Source organism: Poecile atricapillus, chromosome 6, assembly GCF_030490865.1.
Source record: "Poecile atricapillus isolate bPoeAtr1 chromosome 6, bPoeAtr1.hap1, whole genome shotgun sequence".
NCBI lineage: Eukaryota > Metazoa > Chordata > Aves > Passeriformes > Paridae > Poecile > Poecile atricapillus.
Genome location: NC_081254.1, coordinates 5,627,598 through 5,648,010, shown reverse-complemented (window position 1 = coordinate 5,648,010; position 20,413 = coordinate 5,627,598). Strand labels below are relative to the sequence as shown.

The window sequence follows — 20,413 nt, the reverse complement described above, 5'->3', positions numbered from 1 at the left end:
CCCGCCGTCTCCCTGTTGTCACCTCTGCTCGGGGGAGGGGGATGATGCAACCACTGGTTTGAGAATTCCCTGCTGGGCACCCTCGGGAAGCCTTTCCCTGGCAGGGCAGCCCCTGCGGTGGGAGCTGGATGTTTTTTGGGAATGGGGGGGAATCCCACTGCGCCCACTCCTAATGGGAGCCACGGGGCTGTGACTCAGGGGGGCTGAGTCAGGACCCCCCGAGCCAGCCCCGGGCTCGCTCATGGCCAGCGAGGAGCCCCCAACACCCAGCCAGGGTGGGGAATTTGGGCAGAAACCCGGGAGAACGGGCTCGAAGTGGGACTGAGCAGGAAGAGGGTCACAGCTGCTGGGGGGGAGCACACCCCAGCCCCAAACACACTCCGCGACGCTGAGGCCAATTACCCAAACCTGCAATTAGAAGCCTGGGGGAAGAGGCTTTCACTCAAGGATAATTGAGCTGCTTGGCAAACGAGGAGCCCGTGGAAGGTGTGGGGGGATAAAACCAGCCTGAAAAACCATTTCCATTCACATGCGAGCTTGTTCTGGCTCAGCCTTGGGTTGTTTGATTTCTTTATTATTTTTATTTTTTCAATACCCCTGTGGACAAACTGTATCACTGTGGACAAACAGTGACTTTTTGATGAGAATTTTCACCACAAAAACCTTGCTTTCTGACACAAATGACCCATAACTGGAGTGTTGGGAGCAGAGATTGCTCCCTGGTGTAAATACCAGCTTGGAGCAGTCAGGGCAACAAGCAGTGCTGGAAATGCACCTTTACACACGCGCACAGAGGAGGGATTTCCCCTCAAATTTTGGGGTCTGGAGCATTTCTCAAAGGATCACGTGCTACAGCACCCCCCTTTCACATGAGGGGCATCCCCTGTGGGGTCATCCAGCACAAACCCATCCCTGGACGGACTGAGAGGGGTGGAAAGGGAGCTCCAAAGCCCGAGTTCCTTGGCCAGGCTGGAAGCGACGCGTTGATCCCAGGGCACAGCAGGAGATTTACGGCAGCAGCTCAGCTGGGGCTGTGCCCTCAGCCCTGCTGAGGCATCCTCAGTCTGGGAGTGGTATTTATAGCTCCAGAAAGACGTGGATTTTTAAATACCAAGCTCCTAAGGGGGTGGCCCTGTCTGTGCTGTCAGCCTGACCCCTGCTCATCCCCCACCAGCCACTCTCAGGGAAGGTGATTGGCTCCGTATCCCATTTTTTAAAAAATTAATCACACCAATAAAAACCCCACCAAAACTCCCAAAAGCCAACACAGAGCGATGTCACAGCCTCTGTCCTGGGGGTGCTCAGCAGAACCTTCCCCACGCCCCTGGAACGCCCCAGACACAGCCCCAGCTGCGAAGGTGAAACTGCTTTTATTTATAGCAAAATGGCCTTTCCATGAGAAATTTGGGGGCGTCTCAAGGTCCCTGGAAGGTGCAGAAGCTTCCAGTGAGGCTGGATCAAATGTCTCCCAGGGCAGGGGGTTAGGCAAAGGGATATTTTGGGACCTGGGAAGAGTCAATGGAGCTATTTGTGGCACCAGCATCAGCCCAGGGATCCCAGGTGTCAGCAGAGGAAAGGGAGATTTTTGGGGGCATCAGCAGCAATAAGGCAAATGAGGATTTAAATGCCAGGATAATGCTAAACCCTCGTGTTTTTGCTACCAAAAATAATGATGGGGGGAAGAGGGGTCCCCTTGGCTCCCTACCTGCCAGAGGAGGATGCTCTGGAACTCCTGCCTTCCTTTGATGCCTCCCTGCCTTTGGCAGACGCTCCAATTAAAAGCTTGGGCTAACGAGCTAATGGGCAGCTCAAACCACCCACACCTTTGGTGAGTGGGCAGGGACCAGCACACCCAGAAATTCCAGAGTGTCTCCCATTGCTCCAGGCTGGGAATGACCCAAAATGCAGTAAAACCACCCCAAAACCTGGGCTGTGGATGTGCCCTGTGCTGGCAGGGCTGACTCACTGCCAGAGGGGAAATGGCAGGGACGTGACCCTTGGCCTCTGAGAGGAGGGGAAAAAAAGGGAAAGGGGAGAAATTCCCACTCTTGCCCTCTGAGAGAAGGGAGAAAAAAAAAAGGAAAAGGGGGAAATTCCCACCCAAAGCTTCCAGCACTTTGGTGCATGGGCCTGGGGAGGAAGAGGGAGGTGCCAGAGGGGTCCAGCCTGCCCCAGCCTCATCCTGCCCCAGGGAGGGGGATGTGAGGAAAAGAGACCCATCCCAAATCCATCCCCAAAACAAGGCACTCCCTGCCCACCTGACAGGGATGGTGTCCCAAGGGCACCTTCCAATGCCAGGATAACGCTGCCAGGCTGGTGCCATCCTGAGGATGAGAATAATCCCCCAAAAGAGCTCAGCCAGAGGATGTGGGGCTAATGGGACGGGAGGAGGACCCTTCTGGGAACATCCCAGCAGAACAGAAGCTGGCTGGAGCAGGGATCCACAGGACACCAACCCAGCCGAAGCCTTTCACATTATAAACATTTATTTATAGATGTACAATTGTATAATTAACTCTAAATCGAGAGATACAGCCTCTGTGAGCATCCACTGGGATCGACGCCTTCTCCCCCCTTATGATCCATCAGTATTGACCAGGAAAAATAACCTGAAGGTTTTGGTGGGCAGGCTCCGGGCAGGGAATGCCCTTGGGCAACACATCCAGCTCCTTCTGTGAGCAGGATTTTGGTTTAACCCCGTCCCCATCATCCCTGTGCCTCTATCGAGCGCCATTTCCAATCCTCAACTTCCACCCAATTTCTTCCCAAGGTGGAGGAAAGATTAAAAAATTAAAAAAAAAAAAAAAAAAAGGAAAAAAAATAATAAAAACCCCTTAAAATCAGGTCCAAGCCATGGTGGCTGTGGGATAAGAGGGCTTGCAGCCAAGGGGAGGCTGAGATTTCACTAAGTAAATAAACAGCTGAGACAGAGCGCGTGGATTCCTAAGGACAACGGGATAAAACCATCTCTGCCAGCCCACCCGGGAGCTGCTGTGCTCCCAGCTCACTCCCCTGACCGTGCCAGGGGATGGTTTTCACTGGAAATGTCTTTAGACACAATTGAGCTGAAGAGCAGGAAAAAAAAAAAAAGATAAAAATGAAAATAATCCAGTTTATTCCATGGGAGGTGGCTCTGCTCATGCTGGCTTTGCTCCTGAGAGATGGCTCCTCACCTGGAGCAGCCTCACACCGGTCCTGCCCGTGGTGGGAGGGGCAGCAGAGGGCAGATCAGACACCCCCTGATCTCCCCCAGCAGAACTTCTTCCAACAGAATCAACGGAACGCTTTGCTCCTTATGGATTTGCGGTATTTTCCAGGATTTGTGGCATTTTCCAGGTGTCCTCCGGGAAACAGGAGGTGGGGTGTGAAGGCCAGGGCCAGGCTGCACCCGGGAGCGCCGGTGGGTGAGGAACCCCAGCCTGGGACAGGCACAAAACCTCCCAACAAAGGGTGAGGCCGATGGAAAGGCCTCTCTCCGCTGATTACCAGGCAGAATTCGAGCGGACTCGGCAGAAAAAGGAGTTACGTGCACAAATTAACCAAAGACTGACGAGCAAAATCCATCCAGGACAATCCTTCCCGGCCCGAGCGCGACGCCGGCGCTCAGCTGACCCCGCGGCTTCTGCCGACGCTGCGAATCCACGGCTCTGGACGGGCTCCCTGTGACCCCCTGCACTTTGGGGATCTGCTTTGATCAAAACCCCAAGGGCAGGTGCACGGACGTCCCCGTCTGCAGAACGTCCTCCCGGGAGCAAAGCACGGCAAAGGGATTCCTGTTTTCCAGGCAGGAAAGTGCTGCAGAGAGAGACGCCCTGGGAAGAGGCTCCCTCGCTGCCCTGCTCCCCAAAAAGGGCAGAAACCAAAATAATTTAATCATCCAACCCCTGCATAGTTTAAAAGTACAACATATATACAGCTATAAATTAATGCTAAATAGATTATATTTTCTTTTCTTTAGTGTTTTCTTTTGTCAACAAATTGTCCCACTTGTCTCTCCATTGGCAGCGGGGAAGGGTCTCCTTCTGCTTCACTGTAGTTAGTTTGGGTTATTTTACACTCTGTGTGTCTGTTCCAGGTGCTGTGGGATCCTTGTGGGATCCTTGTGGGATCCTGGGTGTTGGAAGGGGAGGAGGAAGATGGAGAGCTGGATTTCCTGTCCCAAGCGCTGCCTGCGATCGTCAGAGAGAGGCAGAGAGAAGAAAGAGGGGCAGTTGTGCGTTGCTAATTCTCCAATTCTGTTTTTAAGATAAGGTTTGATTCTTTTTAAATAGCAAAGTCAGTCTGTCACCTCAGCTCAGCGACTTCCCCGAAAGTCTTCAGCATTTCAACGCTCTGGGAACAAAAGCAGCAGCGGCGTCACTCTCCGGACAATCTGTGACTCCCCCTTCCTTCCCCACCCCACAGCACAGGCAGCAGCTTTTCCAGGCTCTTTCCAGACCACGGGTGCAGGGAGGGAATTAAAGAAAAGCAGGTAATTAACACCAGAAGAGGCGCAGTCATCCAAACCAGAGAGAGGGAGGATCAAGATAAGAACAGATCCAAAAAAAAAAATCCCAATGGGCCCCCGAGGATTTGCTTTAAAGGCCACACTTTCAGAAAACAACCCCCAAAATTGCAAATCAAGCAGCTTAATGGCCAGTGTCCTCAGGAGTCTCTGTGAGCCGAAATGGTCTCCACACAACACCTGGTATAAGCTTCACCCAGGAGTTTTTCCACAGAAATCCTGTGTTCAGGTAATTTTGGGGTAGTGGGATCTGCACACTTCTCAGCCAGCCCAGCAGTACCTGGTAGGTGAAATCAGCCCAAAAATTTATGCAGAAAAAGGACTCCAAAGCCTGTGGCCATTTTTTCCCCATTATTTTGGCGCAGCTCTCCCAGCACATCCGGTCTCACATGTGTTATCCGGGCTCTCCTTAATCCAAGCTCTCCAACCCCAAAATCTTCCAGATCCACCCCCTCTCCCAGCTGCTCTTACTCTGATTGCCAGTTTAACACAGTAAGTCACTTCTACAACCTGCTGGGAACATTTGCTTTGCTCTCCTTGAACGGGAAGACAACAGGAGCTGGGACAAGGAACATCTGTTGGGCGGGACTCCATTCCCTGTCTCCGTGTTGCTTCACGTGCCAGGGATAACAGCTTTCCCAGTAAAACAGGCAGCAAAGCAACCAAAAACAAGGGTTCATTAAAACGTGGGGGCTGGGTGCCACGGCATGTAAGGAACTTCCAACCTCACCAAGGGATTCTGCCCTGCTCCTAGAGGCCAGAGAAAAGAGGGAACCCGCAGAGAGCCGAGGGTGCCGACATGCAAACTAAACCCAATCGATTCCTGATTAACGAGGGCGCGCTCGTCGGAGGGGAGGCCTGGGCGTGTGCACCCCGAGGAGACTCCTGGAGGTCTGTGTCTCAATCAGGGATTTCAGTGATAAAAGCACTACGGGTTCCCTGCTCCCGGCTCGTACTTGGGCTGGGACTATCCGTGCATGGAGGCCTGGACGTCTGACAGTCTGCTACAGCTGGGGGTGCCCATCTTCTGTGCCCGCTGGTACAGCTCCGAGTCCCCGAAGTAGCGTGCCCGGTACAACAAGCCTTCCTCTGCAAAGGGAAAAGCCCAGCGTCAGGAATGCCTTCTGCAAGAGACTCCCCAGCCAGGCCCTGCTTCCCCCCACGGCTCTGCTGGGAACAGGAGGCACCTCCAGTCCTCCAAGGTGAAGTAAAGGATGAGGAAATTCCCCGCGCCCTTCAGGACAGGATGGGCGTAAGAGCTGCTGACAGCTCATCCATCCCGGGAAAAGCCAAGGGAACCCGTCTCCGGTGCCGGGAGGAGCATGGGGCAGCCCACACAAAGCTTACCCCAGCAGGGCTCCGTGCTTTGGCAGCACCCAGGGATCACAGCCCCTCCGACATTCCAGAGCTGAAATCCTATCCCAGCCACAGCTCCCAGAGCCGTGACCATCACAGCAGCACGAGCACACAGGTTGGCCCTGGACTCGCTCTTGGACCCTCTGCCACCAGGATATTTGCCTGGATCACCTGCCTGGGCAGCCCCCACAGCCCTCGGAGCAGGGCTGGGATGTGGGATGCGTGACACCGCGGGCAGCGGACTTCACAACACCGTCCTCGACCAACTGAAACATTACCCAGGGCTATCAGAGATCCCAGAGGTTCTACCTTCCCCCTCCACTGGAAATCAGAGGTATCCTGCTGACATGGCAGGGCACAGCTCTTGTCTGACCAGTTCTGCAGCAGCATTAAAAAGCAAAACAAAACAAAAAACCCCCACATACCGGGCCTGTCGTGAAGTCATAGACTGAAAAAAAACAAAGCCAACAACACAGGAAATGTGCTGGCACCGTGTTAAAGTGTAACTTTAGCACAGCTTAGTCCTCAAAGGCCTTTCCAAAGCCACCCCATGGAGCAGCTCCTGCCCCCTCACTACTCACTCTGCTGCTTCTCTCTCCAGCAGTTATTCCGAAGGTTTGCTATGTAATCGTCCTCCACGCTCCGCTCCACGTTCTTCAGGTTCGTGCCCGTGTACTCCTCGGCAAAGTTCTCGGACACGTAGTAGGGGACTTTCAAGTGCTCTGTGACCCTCCTGTGTGTGTGACCCACAGACCTGGTGCAGGGACAAGAGCACAACAGTGCAGGACGGGTTTCAAGGGTGCAGCAAAGCCCCCAGTTCAGGTGATGTGATTCCAAAGGGTGGGAAACATCCCTCACCCCTAACCAGCCACCGGAATGGAGGCTTGGGAGGGAGCAGCATTTCTGCTGGAAACCAACCACCAACACTGGGAGAGAGAAGCTGCCAGGACTCCAGCAAGGTGGGCAGAGCTGTGAACACACACACATAACTGCAACACACTGCCCAGGGCCTAAACCCACTTAAAATAAAACGTTCCCTGGAATTTTCATTGAATTATTGAATGTGTGATTTCCTCCACTCGCAAAGTGGGACCTGCTCTGTGCCCCAGCCTGCATCAGCACTTTCCAGAAGGAAATCTCTTCCTCCCCTGTCCCTGTGGATTTGCATTTCAGACAAAGCCCTGCTCTTGCTTGCCCTGACACCCCAGCAAACCTAGAGATCCTCCCTAGGGTGTGTGTGTGAGCTGTAACACAGGTGCTGGGCCCAAATGCTGGATCTGCCAGGAACTGCTCCACCTGGAGACGTGCCCAAAGTTCCCCGTAATAAATACCAGCTGCTGCTGCTGCTGCATAGAAAGTCAGCCTGATTCTTGAGCCAGGTATAAACATTAACTCATCCAGCTCACCTTTCAGTCTGTTATCAGAGTTTACAGGTGGGATCCCAAGACTCCTGCACGTTTCAGTGCTGGGTGGCTGAATGGACTGAATGGGAGCACAGAGCTCTGCTGGGATTTCTCAAGGCAGAGGTGCAGCCTGGAAAAAGCCAAGCTCACTATTTTCCCTGGCCAGACAGAGCCCTGAGCTCTCCCAAAGTTCATACTCCTCTCCTGGATGGACTACAGAGCGTGCCCTCACAGGAGAAGGACTGGGAATGGCAGGGGTGTGAAGCATGAAAATCAGGGCACAAGAAACCTGTCACCTGCAGTCAGACATGCAATTAAGTCAGGCCAATGCCATGAGGTGTTACTGAACAGTAACAATCAGGCCCACAGCCAGGCAGCTCTTCCAGCAGGAAGATCCTTTCTGGAAGAGATTTACAAAGGTAACAGTGGTTCTTTAGGACTCTGCCCTCCTCAGTGACAGCTTCATTATAGAGAAGTGGCATTTAAATCTCTAGGTTCAAAGCTGAGCTGAGCTCAGGCACAGCTTTCCCTTCCCTCCTGGCAGAGGAGCTGGCAGTCAGTGATCCAGCAGCTCCTCCTGCCGGCACTGCAACGCCTCATTCCAGCTCAAACACCCTGGCTGCTCGGGAAGGCTGGAGGAGGACTGGACAAGCTCATTTGCCACCCCTGTCCAAATCCAGGCTTGGAAACCAGGTTGCTTGCTGCTACCTGAGCATGCAGAGACAGGGACAGCACAGGGAACAGGGAATGGAGCAGCAGAGAAACATCTGGGGCTCAGGAATGACTTCCTTTGGCAGCTGGCAAGGTTGGAAGCAAATCCCTGCCTGCTCAAATGCTGTCCTCCCTCTGGTGTCTTCTCACCCCACAAACTCCTCACCAGTACAAACCCAACTGGTGTACGTGTACAATGCTTAGTTTTACAATGCTAATACCAGCTGTGGAAATCACAGCTCAACACCCCCCACCCTCTCAGAATGACCCTTAACTGTGCCAAAACCATCCCATCTTTTGGTCCCGAGCACCAATGTCAAAGTCCTCACTCTGAGTCTGAGAGCTCAGCTGTGTTTTATAGTATTTAACATCATGCCGCTCCCCTGGAATTGTTCAAGGCCAGGTTAGATGGGGCTTGGAACAACCTGGTCTAGTGGGAGGTGTCCATGGCCACAGCAGGGGGGTGAACAAGGTAATTTTAAGGTCCCTTCTAATCCAAAGCCTTCTGGGATTCTATGATCAATGGCAAACATTGCTACCTGTGAAAATAGGCAGGAAGCCCAAGCTGCAACCAGGTCTGCCCTCTCTAAAAGCACATAAGGAACTCACGCTGAACATGCATTAAGCTTTTGCCAAGAATGACGCAAGCAGACAGAAATCAAGCCTGTTTTCCCACTCTTTGTTAGCACTGCAAAGTGACTAAGAATAAGGACACATTCCATTAGTCACTGGAAGGAGCAGATGGGGGCATTTCCACGGGATCTAGAACACAGCAGTTTCACTTTCGCATCCTGATTGTCTGGCCAAAGCTACTTCATGGCAAGATGAGAGTTCAGAAACAGGGGATTTCTCTGGGAGTGTCTTTTATTCCTTATCCTCTTCCTCTGCTGTGTTGTACTAAGGCTTTCATGGAGAGCATGGCTTTTGTTTTTCACACTCTAACTCTATACCTCAATTTGTTCCAAATGAGATTTTGGTACTGGGCTTCAGCCTCCCCAAACCATTCTGTCTGTCCCTTTCCACAGCAGACATAGCTGTGGGTATGGACTGCAGGATGTCCCTGCCAAGGAACTCTCTCCATTAGGGAAGTGAGCACCCTCCAACTTTCCCTGCACCTTGTATCTCACACCTGTTTGAGAACTACAAAGACTTCACTGGCAGCAGGAGCAATGGGGTCAGGAGATAAAGCAAAAAAAAAAACCAAACCCAAAGAAAGCCAGGAAGAACAGAGGCAAGATCCCTGCCCCACCACACCCCTCCAGAGCCACCCCTTCCCCATGTGGGTAAGTTTTAGAGGAATGGGTACTAACAGCCTGTGGCTCAAACTGTAGGGTGGGCTGGAGACCATCATCTGGCTGAGAGCAGACACGATGATCAGGATGAGGATGGGCATCAGCTGGACAAACAGCCCCAGGCCACCCTGAGGGAACAGAAACACACAGTGGAGTGCCACCCATACAGCTGGACAAGGATCCCACAGCATTGCTCTCCCCCCCTCCCTGTGTTCCAACACAACCTCCTCTCCCCTGCTTTTCACCCAAAACAGCTGGGAGAAAGAACCCAGCAGCCCACAGGACAGTGGGACTCCAAAGGTCCAAACCCCCTGGCCCTTCTCTGGATGTGACAATGGGCAGAGGGGACTGCCAGGAGGGGAATTCCAAAGGCCTCATGCCAGTTTGTATTTCCAGAGCAAACTAGTGAGCAGGATTGGTTTTATGGCTGGCCTTCTCCCCTTTTCAGTGCTGGATGGATGAAGGTAATTCTCCCTCTCCCTCATCTCTTGAGCCCCCTTCAGTTCCACCTTTAAGCTTAAGAAAAAAAAATATTCAGGATATTCTTGTTTATTTTTTTTACAGTAAAATTTGCTCTGCCCAGACAAAAGCCATAACCCCGACTCCAGCTTTCTGTTGGAGGGGGTGGCAACAGGCAGGACTGCTGGACAAGCCAGCCACAGGAACCAGCTCCCAGTGATGTGCTGGGAAAACCTCCAGCCTCCCAGATCCCAGTGCCTTTTCCACTTACGTCCCCCTGGTGCTCCCGCCGGTCCTGCCTCTGGTGGTAGGTGTATCTCATCCTGCCATTGCTGTACACGTGAACATTACCTGAAGGAAGAAGAAAACTCTTTATTCTGAAGTCACAGTGTGGAGGGTGCTGCTGGCTGCCCAGGGAGGGACCACAAAAGGTGGCCATGATCTGTGTCACCTGCTCACAGGCTGAAACAGGAGTATTCCTAAGGTGCTTTGAGTGCAGAGTGGGCACAGAGTTTCTTCTGCAAGATTTTGCAGGATTGTATGAAAACTCAGCTTGGAAGTGACCTCAGGAGGTTCAACCTCCTGCCCAAAGCAGGGTGAGCTACAGAGAGAGAATACCTTGCACAGGCCTTCTCCTTTCTGATGGGATAAATGAAAACCAGTTACAAACAGAAATAATTCTGGGGTTTTCCCCACCCTGCAAAGAAAGCCCTTCCATGTCTTGTTTTAAATGTCAAAGCTACAGCTGCAAAGGGAGCCAGGCTGAGACACCAGCCCTCAATTCTCTCGGGACAGTGAGGAAAGGGAAAAAGAGGCTGAGCTAAAATAGCAACATGCTGTTTTTGCAGGAGCAGCTTGGCCTCTCTGCCAGGCAGAGCACAAATGCTGCAAAAGGCTTCCAGATGCCTTTGAGTCATCGGTGTTGGGGTGTTAGTGCTTAGATTGCAGTCAGGAAAGAGCTACCAGAGTGAATTTTCTTAACTGAAACCAAATTATTTTTTTCAAGTTGGTCCACAGAGGTCAAAAAGCCCTGTGTCCACTTCCAGTCAGATATGACTGGAACAAATACAAAGAAGTCTCCCAAAATACCCTTCTCCTGACATGGAATCTGTGTCTTTCCTGCAAGTAAAGGAACAGATTCTTTCCTGCTCCCTCAGCTGTGATCAGCACCGTGGACAGACAGGATACAGATTTATTTTTCAATTCACAAGGTCTAAATTATGCTGTAAAATATTATTTTCCTTTTTTTTGTTTTATGGAACACAGGGGAGAGAAGGAAGTGGCCGCTGATCTTGGAGAACCCATTCCAGCTGCGTGGTGGAGCAGACAGAGATCAAGAACAAGGCCCAGGTGTTACCACAGTTTGCTCTGATAAGAAGATTTAAATTTCAAAACCACCAGGCAGAAAAGCCTTCCTGAAAACCAGGATTATATTCACAACGACCCTTAAAACAGATCACTTTTTCTTCAAGCATTCAACCCAACCTAACAGCAGCTGATGTTGCCAGCATGCAAACAAACACCTGATGCTGGGAAGAAGTCCAGCTCTGATGGTTGCTGAGCTCTCCAAAGATGAACAATTTAAGAAACTCGAGGTGTTTAGGCCACATGTGAAGGAGAACTCCCCCTCAGCAAGCCCAACAACCCTTGCACAGCCCAATAAACCCCAACTGCGCCTTTCCAACGCCAAAAGGATGCCACAAGAAATGAAGATTTGAAGACTGAAGGTGCTTACTAGAAGGAAAACCACCCCCGAAGAACATGTTGAAGAGGTCCTCAGGGGAGATGTCAGCCTCGAAGCCGCGGTGGAAGTCGGCGTGGCTGTGTCCGTGGCGGGCGGGGTTGAGTTTCTCGTCTCCGAACTGGTCGTACTGCTTCCTCTTCTCCGGGTTGCTCAGCACCGCGTACGCGTTCCCGATGGCTGCGGCACGGACAACGAGGAAGCAGTTAGCTCCTTTCTCCCACAGACTGCCAGGATTTGCCTTTCTCATCCTTCAAACCAAGAGCCTCAGCTCTTGGCCTTCTGTTGCAAAGATCCGTGTCTTTGCAACAGGTACCAGGCACGAGTCTCAGGCAAATCCAGGCAGGTGGAAACCACAGTCAGTGAAAAATTCCTTAATTAATTCAAATCAAGATGTTATGATATGACTGATAAAGATTTGGTGCGTGTCCTCAGAGAAACCCTTCAGCTGTAGGCAGCTGTGGAGGGAAATAAAATTTTAGTTGACAATTTTCATTCAAAAGTGGCATTAAGGGAACTCAGTGTCAGAGCCTAAAACTACAACTGCCAAGAATTTAATCCCTGAAAGAGACATTAAAACTTTCCATAAAAGCTGCTAAGGAAACATTAGCCAGAAGCTGCATCCATCAGCTATGAGTTTCAGTACCTCCAGATGCCACATGCAAAGTGCATTAATTACAAGGACTGTTAATCAGTGCCTGTGAGGCTGGAACTAAACCCCTGCCAGGTCTCTGGGTCCCTCTCCTTCCAGCCTCAGGAGTTTGAGCCCTTTTCCCAAAATGTCTGCCTGTCATCTTCCTATTCCTGTACTCACCTCTCCACACATTCCAGCTTCCCACTGCTCTCTGTACCAACCCAGCCCAGGTCTCCCTGTGTTGCAAGGACCCAAAATGCCCATGGCAGTGGCTGCCTGGTGTGTAAAAAGCAGGGGCAGAAGGGATGGAAAAGGGGGAAAAAGGGGATAATGGGCCCTTTTGGAGGAGATCAGCTCTAAGATTCAACATTTTCCCCATGGTCAGATGGGGGTGTACGGTTTCTTCTCCGAGTGGAGATTTGGAGGGCAGAGGATGTAATGTCAATACACTCCTCCTTCTTGGTTATAATTAGTGTACCCAGAGCAAACATTTCTAGAGCCAGGCAGGGAAGCTGGTGGACAAGGACTGACTCAGAGAGTGTCGACCACACAGCTGGAAAGAACAAGGGAAGCAATGACAACAGAGCGGTTCAGGGTTTGTTCACTGACTTTGTGCTGACAAAGCCCAAGAAATGCCTCATTTTTTTAGCTCCAAGTAGCCAAGGCTTTTTCCAAGAGCAGACAGGTAGTGATGCAGATCTGCCATGAGACAGCCTGCAGCCAGCTGGAACTGTAAACTGAGACACGGGCTCAGCACAAGGCGCAGCACCTTATCAGCAGTCACCGGGAAGGCGAATGCCAAGACTTCAGCTAATACATCAACGTAAAGAAAAATTAACTCATATCCTCACAGCAGGGCACGTTTCTCCCTTCACCCTCTGGAACCAAACAGGTGGACTTCAGCTCAGCTCAGGGGCTGAAGGACAGGAAGCCATGGAGGCAAGGCCTGGAGGAGATAACCCCGCAGAGGGGGATAAAGGGCACTTTGCTTAACGCTCCACTTCTGGCACGGAACTCCTGCCAAAGCCTTGGGCAAACATCATTATCCAAGATTATAGGTGAGGAAACCTGCCTTTGGCCACTGAGGGATGCAAGGATGAGCTGTGGAGCAGCAGCTCTGCACAGACAGAGCTGATACCTGTGTGCAGATGCTCTTTCATCTGCCCCCCACACCAGCACAGGCTCTCCCAAGTAGCTGGGGGTCAGTCACTATTTGCTAACACTTATCAGGGAAGGATTTAAGTCTTAAAAGGCTTGAACAAACCTTACCTAAGACTTTTACTGCTGAATTTGCGTCTGTGAGGAGCTCACCTGAATACTGTACCAGAACACCCACATCAGGCCAGAACTGCTCCCTGCTCCAGCAAAACTCTCACACATTTCACTCCCACCATCAGGCTGCTTTGGGGTGGAAGGTGCCTTAAAGACCCTCTTGCTCCAACCCCTGCCATGGACAGGAACACCTTCCAATACCCCAGGTTGCTCCAAGTCCTGTCCAACCTGGTCCAGAAAACTTCCAGGGATTGGGCAACCACATCTTCTCTGGGCAGCCTGTGCCAGAGCCTCAGCACTGTCTTGAGTAAAGAATTTCTTTCTAAAAAGTGGCCAAAATCAGACTATTGAAATGGCTTCCAAACCAGTGCTGTATGACTGGCACTCAGGAGTTCTGTGTTTAGCTCAATGATAATAATCAAACTTCCACAACTTGCAGGGGAAAATGGGATTATATGTTCCAAGCAATAGTATCTCTCTTGGAAAATAACTCCAATTTCAAGGTATCTTACTCTTATTACCCAGGAAACACCCCTGTTGCATTTATAGAGAGGCTCTGAGAATTGAGCTCTTTGCTGCAGAACTAGAGCTCCTTTTCTCAGTCCTGGCTGGGCTCACTTGTGTGGCTGCTTCAGTTTCACCCTAGAAACTTCCTCTTGGGATTTCTATCCACGAATGGTCGGGTGTTTCCTGGAATGTTTCTCCTGAGGGGTTTGTGAACCCTGCACCCACCTCTGGTGCTGCACAAGTTAACTGGGTTAATCCTGACAGAATTCCCTCCTGAGCAGCGAGGCAGGAGGCTGGAGCAACACACAGGGAAGGGCTGCTGGGAGAAAGAGAAGGAAGGCTTTTCCTCACCCAGCCAACAGAGGTGAATCTTACCCATACCAACCTGTGTTTATTATTTTAAGCTCATACTTTGGTCATGACATGACCAGCCCTGAAGTGAGACAGCTTCACAAAGAGCACCTTCATTTCACTCTGCTTGACTCGTGGGGTTGTTTTTAAGGGTTCTCACAAGCCCAGCTCAGTGAGAGTTGGGGGCAAACCACAAATCTGGAGCTGGCTTTACCTTTGAAGGCCTCCGTGGCCCCCGGTGCGTGGTTCTTGTCCGGGTGGAACTTCAGTGCCAGTTTCCTGTAGGCCTTTTTCAGATCCTCATCAGAAGATTCTCTGCTGACTCCCAGAATTTCATAGTAATCTTTGCACTGCTTTACCCTGCCAGGGGAGAGGGCAGCAAACAGAGACCCTGAGTTCCAGGAGTGAAAATTCGAGACTCTTTGTCTCGAATACTTGTCAGCTCAGAGACTTTTCAGGCAGCATCATTTGGATGGATGTTGCTCAGGGATCTCTGGATTACTCAGCTCCTGCTCCTCACAGGGTGACCCAGTTGTTTTCACCGACTCACTCCGGCTGTGCCGGCAGGACCAGCACAGAACGAGTCGGGCCAGTGGAGGTGGAAGGGCCCCTCCTCAGACCCACACAGGAATGTGATTGGCAAATAAACTTCACATTCATCATGTGCACGTGTTGGAGGCTGTTTAGGAAGGACTACAGCACCTGAAGGACATTGGCCTTTCCCCACCTCACTCTCTCCTCAGCTAATTCCCACATCTAAAACTTGCATCAGCTGAATTGCAGAGAAGGAAAGAGGGAGCAGCCCAGGGTGTGCAGCCCTGTTCTTCCTGGGCACACTCAGCCCAGCCAAGGCTTCTGCTTCTCACGTGATGAGACAGAATCCGGCAGGCTGGGTTTTTGGAAAAGTGGATGACGTAGCAAACATTCCTGCAAGGCCCTTGGAGCGGCTCTTGCACAATTCAGGCCGTGCCCATAACCTTAAACAAAGTTTACCAAGTGACTGCACCTGCAGTTCAGTCCTTCAGCTTCCAGGATGGGCAAATGGGAGAAAGGAATAAAGGGAAGCTTGAAACAGGGTTTGGAAAACGAGCAGACCCAACCCAGCTGCCTGCCAGGGTGATTGGAGCTATAAATCCTCCTGGGCATGTTCTTAACACTATTCCATATGGTTCAAAGCTGAAATCTTTAAAATACTGTGAAAAGCAGACGGGTACCACGTGATAAAGTCAAACAAATGCCCCTGAGTGATAAAGTCAAACAAATACCTCTTCACTGCATCCAGCTGGTCCTGAGTGTAGCCCTTGGGGGCCTCCCCCCCAGCCTCTCCGTTGGCCGATGGGAAGTCGCCGCTCATTTTCCTGAACTGAGGGTTTGTGGATTCCCTGGACTGGGATTGGCCATTGGCTGACTGCTCGCTCTTGTTGAGTGACTCGAGCAGAACTGAAAGGAGAGAAACAAAAATATAAAGAAGAAAGCACCGAGCTCAGCCTGCCCCTCCAGCTCTCCCATGAAGAGACTCCTCTTCATCTCTGCCACCTTCCCAAGACTCCCCCATCCTTCCCCAGGAAGACCCTCACCTTTCCTCCCATGCAATCTTTCAGCTCCTGTTGCTTTTCACCCAGGCATGAGGGCTACTCCTGAAGATGTTCTGCTTCTCCCAACACACACAACATCCATAAAAACCCCAGGACCACCCAGACAGACAGTCCAGGAGCTGCAGCAGATTAATAAAGCAGTGTATCCCTGTCCTTTTTTCCCCTTCCATCTCTCCTTGACAGCAAAGCATGTCCAAATTTGTCCTCTAGCACATTATAAAGCGTATCATTCTTCTTTATCTCCTGCCTTTGAGAGCCTACAGTGCTGGGGAAGTGATGTGACGACGCCGTATCTTTAGAGAGCTTAGAAAATAATTCTGTGGGCTGCCAATCCCACGGGGACACTCCTCTTTTGGGGACAGAGCTGCAGCACTGCTGGCTGCCAGCTCTTCACACGAGTCACAGGGGCGCTTTGTTCTCCTGTCGCTACCTACGGATTCAGAGCAGCTGTGAAAACCATCTTCCCTCTCCTGGTGTGCACAAATTCACCTGCCCTTTTCTTTTCCTCCTTGCAAGGCTCAGGCACTGTCTTCCATCCTCTCCAGCCAAGAGGGGACAAACATCCAGGCCTGGCCTAAGCATCCAGGTGACACAATGGAGGGAGACTCCAAGCATCTTTCCATCGTGCATTTCCCTGGCAGCTGCATAGCACCATCTTTTAAAACTGCTTTTTAAACCAAGCATCAGACTGATTTCTTCACCCCCATTAAGAAGAACAGGCACACATGCCACAGTGAAACCCAGCCAAGGACATTTGCACAGGCCCCAGTATCCTGAGCTTGCAGTCCTTTATCCAGAGCCTAGAACTGGGAAGGACCTTCCACCTCCTCCCATGGATTGCACACTACAGACCTTGCACTATGGGGTATCACCTTCTTTAGGCAAGTGCAAACAACTCTTGCAGGCCAAGAGATGAGCCAAGATATCCTATCTGGCCCCAGCACTTGGAGGGGGCAGAAAAATCCACTCGGTAATCCAAAAGCCAATAGAGGATGAGGGATGAAAAGGACAGTGGGCTAAGGAGCAGTAACCCACTGGATGAGCTTTTGGGCTGGGGGGCTTCACTAATTTTAAAATAATTTATTTTAGAAAAGTAAATTCTTCCCTCCCTCATATTCCCAATGCTTCAGTGTTCACTGAAGGATAGCCTTCGGTTTTGCTTCTTCCAAACCTGGAGCAATCTGCCAGGTAATTTTAAATTTCACCTCACAAGGCTGTTCACCCACCTTCCCCACATCCTGCTGCTTTGGGCTTAGTTCCCTACAGCTTACCAGGAGATTTTTATCTCAGAACAGTTCAGGTTGGAAGAGATCTCAAAGCCCATCCAGCTTCACCCCCTGCCATGGGGCAGCCTTTCACTATGGCTCCAAGCCACAAAGTCCAACCTGGCCTTGGACATTCCCAGGGATCCAGGGACAGCCACAGCTTCTCTGGGCAGCCTGTGCCAGGGCCTGCCCACCCTCCCAGGGAACAATTCCTTCCCAATATCCCATCTATCCCTGCCCCCTGGCAATGTAAAGCCATTGCCCCTTGTCCTGCCACTCAGTTCCTGATGAAATCTCTCTTAAATTTTCTTGTAGCCCCTTCAGGCCCTGGAAGGAGCTGTGAGGTCTCCACACACCCTTCCCTTCTCCAGGCTGAGCAGCCCCAGCTCTCCCAGCCTGGCTCTGTAGGGAGAGGTGCTCCAGTCCCCTCAGCAACTCCATGGCCTCCCCTGGAGTCTCTCCAGCAGCTCCAGGTCCCTCCTGTGCTGGGCCCCGGGGCTGGGACAGCTCTGCAGGTGGGGTCTCACCTGAGCACAGGGGCAGAGGGGCAGAATCCCCCCCTCCCCTGCTGCCCAAAGTGTATTTCCCAAACCCAACCACAGAAATCCACAGGTGGCCACAATAGGTCAATCCCATTTTGCTCTACAGCCCCAAACCTGTTGCTTTTGCATCCTCTGTGTAGCCCCAGCACAGCACAAATTCAGGGATTACTGAAGCAGAGAGTGCACAATTAGGCTTCAGTTCTGCCAACTCAGTTCCTCCCCAGCACGTGCCATGGAGCACTTTTCCTCCATTAGTAGCCAATGCTTGCCCAACTTCCAATAAATTTTCCCCTGCTCCCACTTTTCCGACCAGCGTGTGACTGCCTCTGCCAGCGTGCCCTGACACAGGAGATTTTTGCTGCAATCCCCTTGCAAAACCCTTCCCTGATCCCAAAAAGCCCAGCCAGGGTCAGAGTTTGCAGCATCGGCTGCGCAAGGGCCACGTCGCTGAGTGTTGCCAAAGGCCGGGTGACTCCTGGGAAAGAGATTTCCCAGGAGCTCCTCAGTGACCACCGTGGGATCTCTGGCAGCGTTTCCCAACTCCAGACCCAGCAGGACAGCGAGCAAAGGCTCCTTGGATGAGAAACTTGGTTGGGTCTGGCCACAGATTAGCACCTTGTGTTGTTTAACATTAACCTGCCCTGCTTTCCTCCAAAAGTCACTTTTCCTACCCAGGAATTTCTCCAAAGTATAAATTCCAGAGGAAAGGGAGGGGGGGAAATCCACACCACACGTACAACACGCTGTGTTTGAGGGAGCGGGAAGAGGCCTGGTGCAACCAAAAAGAGGATTACAGGAAGCCTTGGGACAGCCAAAATGCAAAGCTCAGCCAAAGAATCCAAACTCAGACGAGGTCAAAGTGGAAAAAAAAATTAAAAAAAAAAATATATATATATATATATTTTTTTTTTTCCTTTGCATAATACTCTGCAATGTAAGAACACACAGGGAAATAATTGTGTTTGGCTGCTTTCACAACCCACTTCCCATATTAATTAAAGCTTTCAGGAAATTACGAAAACGAACATAAATCTGTCTTCAAGGAGGATTATTTTGTTACACATGTGAGAGTGTGATCCCAGCCACGGCCTGTCTGTCTGCAAACAGGGGGAATAGGAGGGGGAGAGGAGGAATACGATGAAAACAGGAGGAACAGGAAGAGGAGAGGAGGAATGGGAGGAGGAACAAGAGAAGGAAAGGAGGAAGGATGAGGAGGAGAGGATAAATAAGAGGAAGAGATGAGGAAGAACAGGAGGAGAAGGAATAGGAGGAGAGAAGGAATACGAGGGGGAATGCAGGAACGGGGAGGAGAGGAAAAGGAGAGGGAGGGGAGGAAGGGGAGGAGGAGAGGAACAGAAATAAGAGGAGGAGAAAAACAGGAAGAGGAGAGGAACGGGAGGAGGAAAGGAACAGCAGGAGAGGGACAGAAACAGGAGGGAAGGAATAGGAGAAGGAAAAGAAGAGCAGGAATAGAAATGGAGGAATAAAAGTGGGAAAGGAGGACTATGAGAAGGAGATGAACAGGAGGAAGACGAGGAATAGGAGAAGGAGTGTAATAGGAAAAGGAGAAGAGGAATACGAGGAATAGGAAAAGAGGAATAAGAGGAATAGGAAAAGAGGAATAAGAGGAGGAGAAGGGCTTTTCGCAGCCCCCCGAGAACTTCTCACTGGCCTTGACAAGCTCCTTCCCTCCCCTCAGCGCTGCTCCACCAGCAGCGGGTGTTGTGCCCGCGGCTCAGGGGTCCCACAGCAGCGCGGAGCCGCTCCCCCGTCCCTTCCCGGCCCCCTCCTCACTGGGAGCCCCCGCTAAAGACAGAGGCCGTGAGCAGACGGCACCGATCGCAGCCCATCGGTGCCCGGTCCCAGGCGGCCCCGCAGCCCGAGCACCCGGGACACCCCCGGGACCCCCGAGGAACTCGCTTTCCCGGCGCGCCCCGCGCGCACTGCGCAGGCGCGGTGAGGGTGAGAGGTCAGGCCCGGCGGCGGCCGCGCAGGCCGCGCTCCCCCGGGCCCCCCGCCGCGCCCCCGGCCCGGTGCTCACCGCGGACCCGCTGCGAGGGGTACAGGCGCTGCGCCTTCTCCAGGAAGCGGCGGGCCTTGTCGGGCTGGTTGGCCTTGGCGGCGGCCAGCGCGATACCAATGCACCGCTCCGCCTCGTCCCGGTTCGACTCCATGGCGGCGGCGGCCGGGCGGGGGGGCGGAGAGGCGGGGCCGGGCGCAGAGTGATGACGTCACAGGACACTGCCCTCAGGCGGGCGGGGCCGATGGAGGATTTTTGGGGAGCAGGGAAGGCGCAGGGAGAGAGCGGATTTTGGGGGGAGAGGACGCCAGGGCAGCCCCGGACCCTGCTCTCGGAGGGGGTTAGGAAGGGAAGGATTAACCCCTTCAGGAATTCTCTCTCCTCCTTATCGAGTTTCCTGCCTTTGAAACAGCTCCTGGCTGCGGGGACTCTGCCCTGAAGGAGACGCTAAAGGGGGATGAGGCGGCTCGGGGCTGTTTCACATTCAGTCGCACCAGGGATGGCGGGAAGAACCTTCATCCAAACGAGAGAATTCAGGTGACACATCCCTGGAGGCTGGCCGTGGGGAGCAGGCAGGAGAGAGGGAAGAACGGCTGCTTGCAGGAAGGGTCAAACCTGCACTCCCACCTTGGTCTGTGGGGTGTGTGTGACGTGTGTGACCCACACCCAAACCATCCCGAAGGAGCAGGCTGTGCCTGGGAAATGAGGGAGGAGAGGAAGATGACTGTAGCTGGAGTGATCAGGATCAATATTCCTGTATG

At 52.1% G+C, this 20,413-nt stretch overlaps 1 protein-coding gene across 4 annotated transcripts; it reads right to left on the bottom strand.

Moving 5' to 3' along the window:
- Nucleotides 1-801: 801 nt before the first annotated feature.
- On the bottom strand, nucleotides 802-19,856 carry DNAJB12 (DnaJ heat shock protein family (Hsp40) member B12). Of its 4 annotated transcripts, none has more exons than XM_058841319.1 (9): nucleotides 19,674-19,856; nucleotides 15,496-15,670; nucleotides 14,445-14,590; nucleotides 11,461-11,646; nucleotides 9,997-10,076; nucleotides 9,285-9,394; nucleotides 6,442-6,614; nucleotides 5,461-5,593; nucleotides 802-4,332 (listed from the first exon to the last, which is right to left on the bottom strand). In XM_058841319.1, exons 1-8 carry the CDS (start codon nucleotides 19,804-19,806, stop codon nucleotides 5,472-5,474), a joined length of 1,125 nt encoding a protein of 374 aa, XP_058697302.1. In that variant the 5' UTR covers nucleotides 19,807-19,856; the 3' UTR covers nucleotides 802-4,332; nucleotides 5,461-5,471. The 4 variants fall into 4 exon arrangements, with proteins under 4 accessions (XP_058697302.1, XP_058697301.1, XP_058697300.1 ...); XM_058841318.1 differs by having other exon boundaries at nucleotides 803-4,428; XM_058841317.1 differs by having other exon boundaries at nucleotides 803-5,593.
- Between the last annotated feature and the right edge of the window lie 557 nt (nucleotides 19,857-20,413).